Below are 6736 nucleotides of genomic sequence, written 5' to 3' on the forward strand. Positions count from 1 at the left end.
ACAGTACCCAGGTTTGTGGTCATGTGATTGGGCCATGAACCACGTTTTTCTCCAGTATAGAAAAGTTTCAGCTCTATTTTATGTTGGTCCTCCATAAACCTCCCACACTCTTCTTTGAGAGACTCCAGTTTGATCACTTATGCTGCAAAGGTTTTATTCATGAGAGCCTTTTTATATTATATAATTACCTTTTTAAGCTTCATGAGAGCCTTTGCATGGTATAATTACTTCAAACATCCAGATGCATGTGTTGATTTGGAGGGTAAAATAGCACAAAGCAATGTTATATCAATTTATAGCAATTTCGTTTGTTTGGGCAACACCTTTTTAATGCTTTAAGTCTGTAGATATTATTTGGCGGTTAGACCAGTTTGTTCGTTCTTTCTTCTTCTTCTTCCTTCTTTCTTCTTCCTTCTTTCTTCTTCCTTCTTTCTTCTTCCTTCTTTCTTCTTCCTTCTTTCTTCTTCCTTCTTTCTTCTTCTTTCTTCCTTTCTTCTTCCTTCTCCTTCCTTCTCCTTCCTTCCTTCCTTCCTTCCTTCCTTCCTTCCTTCCTTCCTTCCTTCCTTTCTTTTCGACTATATATTCTATATTAAGCCAAAGATGCATTTTTTTATTTATTTTTTTTGGAAAGCCTTTTTTTCCCTCCCAGTAACATCCATTTTATCTTCTTAGGTCTACCACACTTTGTTCTGGCCTCTGGAATGGACGGTTCCAGGACGGGATAATAATCAGTGCTATGCAAAGATCATCTGCAATAAAGAGGACTATGTAAGTAACAACTTGGTTAATTAAAATGCCAGATGACCAGATTATTTTAAGAAAATGAAACCCATTTAACCTTTTAACCCAGGAACAAAGATGTAATCTACACTGATCAGCCATAACTTTATGACCACCCGCTTAACCTTGAATAGGTCCCCATATTGCTGATAAAATGGTCTGATTGGCTTGCGATCCTCAGAATTTGGAAGACGGACTCATGTTCCGCAAACCATTCTTGAGCCATTTTTGCAGGGAGCATTATCCTGCTGAAAGAGAACTCTGCCATCAGGGAATACCGTTTCAACGAAAAGGTGTACTCGGTCGGCAACAATGTTTAGGTAGGTGGTACGTGTCCCGTATCATCCACGTGAACGGCAGGGCCCAAGGTTTCCCAGGAGAACATTGTCCAAAGCTGCACACTGCCTCCATCGGCATGCCTTCTTCCCATACTGCATCCTGTTACCATCTCTTCTCTCCAACCTGCCCATCCATATGTAATGAGAACATGCTTCATCAGACCAAGGCCACCTTCTTCCACGGTCCAGTTCACATGCCCATTGTAAGCACTTTAGGCTGTGTACATGGGTCAGTTTGGGCACCGTGACTGGTCTGTGGCTACACAGCGATGTCCATTTTTCTGCTTTCAACACTAACTTCAGGGACAAAATTTTGACTTTCTGCCTAATCTATCCCACCAAAATTCAGATGCCATTGTAACAAGATAACCAATGTTATTCACGTAACATGTCAGTATAAAGTTCTGGCTGTTCGGTGTATGTGGTAGCTGCATTTTAGTTCTTTGCTTTTATTTTCACCTAGTAATCCTGTCAGTAAACATGCATCCTGTCCTAGTGTAACCTAGTGTAAGCCTGGAGATTGTCCTATTGGTGGTAAGCAGGGTACATAGTCAGTGGAGTGAGGGCTTTGATGGCGCCTCAGCAGAACATAGCCACTCTTCTCTCTATCATCTCTATCTCCTCTGTGACTGCATGGGCAAAGCACAAGTTTACTTTAAAAATCTTTTCCAGAGATTTTACTTGTTGCCCTCTAATATCAACACACCCCCTGTGTCTGAGACCTAGATCTGTGTCTTCGCCATTTTATAAAGTATGTTTGATCATAGTGTCACCAGACAGCCTATTGGTGTAGCTCCTGGCCATGTAATTACTTTGTCAGCAAGATTAAAGTGATTGTAAAGCTGTTTTTTTTTTTTTTTTTTTCTTTCCTCCTCTCCTCCTCTGTGCAAGGGTTTTGCACAGAGTGGCCCCAATCTGGCTTTTCTGGGGTCCCCCGCGGTGCTCCTCCTCCTTCTCAAGGTGCTTACCACGGGGGCAGTTGTGCAGGCGCGCTCCAGAGTCCTACTGCAACCACAGGACTCGGCTGCAGCTCCCGTGTCACTGGATTTGATTTGACAGCAGTGTGAGCCAATGACTCCCGTTGCTATCAATCTATCCAATAAGGACCTGAGACAGCGGCTGGAGCAGCTGTGCTCATCCCTGTTGCTGGAACAATCGAGTTCAGGTAAGAAAATGCATTAAGGTAATAAACCTCGACGGTTGACAACCCCTTTTAAGTTGTTAGTGAGGGTTATTCATAAATATATGTGTGTGTGTGTGTGTATATGTATATATAATATAATATAATTTTACCAGGAAGTGAAACTTTTTGGCACAGTTGTGGTCGAATATATGTACATAATATAAAATATATTATTAATACATTTTATTATCTAATATTGTTCTTTAGGAGCGGGTTATTGGGTTCCATGTCTTGGGTCCAAACGCTGGCGAGATCACTCAGGGATATGCCGCCGCCATGAAATGCGGACTCACTAAAGAGAAGCTGGACGAGACTATCGGCATCCATCCAACATGTGCAGAGGTGAGTAGCCCCAGGCTGTTCTGTTATCAGGTTCACATCGATGTAAAAACTGGCTGACTGGCTAGGAAGGTTTATCACGTGGTGGTTTACTTTTTTTTTTTTTTTCCCCCTCCATCGAGACATGCCAAGCTTCTTTGTGAAAACATATGCTGTAAATTGTCAGATAAAATCATTAGCAGATGCAGCACAATTTTCAGCAATGGCAGTATGATGCTTTTCCACGGCTGAAGCATAACCACCTGTAACTCGTAAAAAGGCACATTTATTACCCAGCTGGGCAAAAGATTTCCCTTGCCTGCCTGGCACAAAAAAAAAGCTTGGCTCTGCTATGCATGTGAATGTCATCGACTTAATCGTTAGAACTTGTTAGACAGCTTGCTTGTGTATAAATCCAATGAAAAAGATTTTAACTGCAAAGAAAAGGCCAAAGGCTGGTAACTTCCCCACAGGACAGAGTCCCCACCTAAAACGATTCCACTGACTGGTTTCAACCACAAGGCTGGACTTAAAAAGTATGGGATGTATACATATGCATACGATCCTGCATTTTTTGTCGCAGCTTGACCTGATTACTGAGTGCTCAAAGAGCACTGATCGTGCAGTTCTCGGTCTTCAGTGACCGATTCTGTTCTTTCCCTCCCAGTGCTTACTGAAGCGCTGGGCTATGGAGGAGGCGAGAGCGGCTGGCTCATCTCCCCGCGGCTTGCTGAGAGGCTGAGCATGGTTCTGGGTGGATCCTAACTGTAAAGTCCGGATCAAACCCAGATCCTGGACCCGCTGAGTGATTTTTCAGTCGACAGTCGGCTGAAAATGGGTCACAGGGTTGCAGAATGAACTGTGATTCTTTTTTGGAGAGGTATAGCCGAAGTGGCTTTGACTATACTTCTGTAATCAGAAACCTCTATAATTAAAGGAAATGTTCACCTTTTTGTAACATTTTATACCCATATTTAGGGTGTAACATGTTACAAATCCACAAAGCTACCTACACTGTTTTTCATTCACAGGGATCTGATATAATGACATACAGGTCCCGTCTTCCACCTCAGATGGACTTGTAGTTCTCAGTGGACTATGATCGTGTTGATTGGTGCACTTGTAGTCCATTCACTGTTCAGTTTTATAACAGAGCAGCCTAAGGTACCTCGCATGCAATATACTAGGGGCAGTTAAAGCAGGAGGCAGTTAACCTACCAGCATGTTTGTTTGTTTGGTTTCCTCCCACACAAAAAAAAAAAGTACTCGAAGTAAACCACACCAGCACAGGGAGAATATGCAAACTCCGTGCAGATAATGTCCTGGTCTGGATTTGTCAGTGTTGCAAGAAAGTGCTAACCTCCCGGCCACTGTGCTGCCTGATTTGGGTTAATGCTAGTGTGATTAACTTATGCAGTTATTAAAACTGACATGAAATTAAACGGTTAGGCTTAACTTTTTTTTTTTCTTTTTTTTTTTTTTTCCCTTCTACCAGATATTTACCACTATGGACGTCACAAAAGCTTCAGGTGGTGACATTGCGCAAAAGGGTTGCTGAGGTTAAATCCTGCTGTTGACGCCACCCATGAATGATCTTCCGGTTGTGAGGCCAGTTCGGCTAACTAGACTCCAGTAGAAGATTGTCGAGGCCACCTTGAACCAACCTGGCATGCAGTGGAGCCTCCGGGAGGAGTTGGCGAAGCTTGGTGACCACTCACAGGAGGATTCTCATGGGCGTTCGGTGTGACAGCAGGATATCTGAAACATCTGGATCTGTTTTGGAGCAGCATTCCCCCCCAGAAATGCTGATTATGAAGTCATTGCTTGTCACCTCATCGAGGAGAGCTCTGACAGATGTCCAAATATCTTCCAGATCATCTCAACTTTCTAGCTTAGATTTATTGTTTTCAATATGCACTCTACCCTTTCCTGTGTTCCAGTATCTCCATGGACAGTCCTATGTCAATCATCACAGTCGTTACCAGTTTGTGATGCACGCCGTATTATTATATTAGGTTTTTCCTTGCCCTGTAGGTGATTATTCCAATATGGCCGCCTCCAGGGATGAGCTGCCTATTTTTATGTATAAGCTTGTAGTCATCACAAGCTTTTGTATGTATTTTGCACCTTTTGGGCTCTGTTTTTTACACAGCCAGGGTGTTTCAAAATGATTGAACCAATTGACATTATTGGAATCTGCTTTTGGAATAAGATCTTCATTTATTATGTTGGTGAAAGAATAAAGTCACTCAAACTCCCAATCCTTTTTCATTTCTAGTAGAAAAACGTGGATCTACTCAAACTGTAAAAGGGAGCATAAAATCTGTATAGCATTGTGAATGTTTGTTTGGGATAAAAAAAAATCCATTAAATTGCAAATTACCATTTGAAAAAATTGCCAATGGGTTGTATAAGTAACATGCTTTGCTCAAAGCCTTTGTGTGGTTGGTAAGAGTTACCAGTGTGTGATCGTGGCAAATGGGATTTATCATTTTAAGTGGATCTTCAGTGCATGTGAGCACCGCCAACCAACACCATTTACCTCCTATTTTAACCACTTCACGCAAATTGCCTTAACTATATGTCAGTACTGACTCTAAATACCGGGGTTATGGCAGCAACTAGCTGCCATAACCCCGTGTTTTTTTTTTTTTTTTTTCCAGCAATGGAGTGCGTTTCTCTAAGATAAAAGTGGTCTCCGGATTCGCCACAAGATCACTTCTATCAGCAGCCGGAGAGATGGGCCCCCCCCCCCCCCCATCCTGGCGCAATTTTGACGCGTGACATGACAATGTTACGCCGAGTAAATTGATACTTCACAGTATTAACAAAAATTGGGCTAACTTTACGTGTGTATGTATGTATGTATGTATGTATGTGTGTGTGTGTGTGTGTGTGTGTGTGTGTATGTGTAATATATATATATATATATATATATATAATATTTTTTTTTCAAAAAGTATTCCAACGACCGGCATTTTAGTCTCTAGGTTGATATAAAAAAATAAAAATGTTAACTTGTAAACAGTGTAAAAAAGAGGCTCGGGCTGAAGTGGTTACTATTCAAAGAAAACTCTGCCCCCCAATCCATCCATGTCTCTATGCTTTTATTTGGTTGAGAAATCACTTTCAAACACCCCCCCCCCCCCCCCCCCCCCAAATCATTTTCTGGCCGCGGCCATCTTGAGTAAGGGTAGATGATTCATGTAGCACTTGTTTCCTGAAATCCATCTGCCCTCATCTCTGCCATGCCAGCAGGAGAACCAATTCTTCCCTTCTGAATAGTCCTCTTATGTATGACATAATTTGCCTAGTCAAGAAACGGAAGTAACTGAAGTAATCTAAAAAAAAAAAAAGTTTAAAACATGTAAATTACATACTTCCCTATCTATTTACTAAAGTTGGCAGCATAAGGATTACGATTTTATTTTTTTACCCCTTTTTCTTTCAATTTTAGATCTCTTTTGTTTAAGAAAACAATATTCCACAATAACAGTTGGTTAATAATTAATGTTTAATATTCATAAAACAATTTCCTGACCAGAGGGTTATAATCAAACTGTTTACTACATATCCTTTTCTTAGTTATCTGACTTTTTCCCTCTGGTCCTATATTTAACATACTCAGACCACATATTCAGGCTCCCTCGAACATGGCTGTATTTGGGAACCCCCCAAAAAATATTCGCCAACATCCCCCCTCCAACAAGGGGGGGGGGGACCCCACAAAAAGAAAACACAATATCTCTCCTAATACTGTCTCACTTGATTTCACCATAAACAGTCAGTGTGATGGGGGAATCCCTCATATGGAGCTATTGCATTCTCCCAGTGGGAGAAGCCATTCCTACCAGGAGAACACTGATTATTGCTAGCAGCTATAAAAGTCTCTAAAAATAATTGCATGTAAAATCTGACAGGCTGGTTGTACTCAAATTGATCAACTTGGGTACATTCAGCCTGCCCATACATTATAATCTGGTGCTAAATACCTTCTTATACATTGCTGGTGTGTGGTCATTTGACCGCCTGCTGCTGCTCTTTCCCCATCTGAGGACTACAGTGGGAGGGTCTGAAATTTCCCTCTGTCAGCTGGGAGGTCACGTGACCGCACACC

General features: G+C 41.7%; 1 protein-coding gene across 1 annotated transcript in view; it reads left to right on the plus strand.

Moving 5' to 3' along the window:
* TXNRD3 (thioredoxin reductase 3) overlaps positions 1-4880 on the plus strand; it is a 39051-nt gene extending 34171 nt beyond the window's left edge. The window contains exons 14-16 of the mRNA XM_077451743.1: positions 673-768; positions 2509-2643; positions 4115-4880. Of these exons, the coding sequence (XP_077307869.1) occupies positions 673-768; positions 2509-2643; positions 4115-4177 (294 nt within the window). The 3' untranslated portion in view covers positions 4178-4880. The remainder of the gene's footprint in view (positions 1-672; positions 769-2508; positions 2644-4114) is intronic.
* The last annotated feature ends 1856 nt before the right edge of the window (positions 4881-6736 follow it).

Source organism: Lithobates pipiens, unplaced genomic scaffold (assembly GCF_037356315.1).
Source record: "Lithobates pipiens isolate NorthernLeopardFrog02 unplaced genomic scaffold, aLitPip1_a1.2 Scaffold_23, whole genome shotgun sequence".
NCBI lineage: Eukaryota > Metazoa > Chordata > Amphibia > Anura > Ranidae > Lithobates > Lithobates pipiens.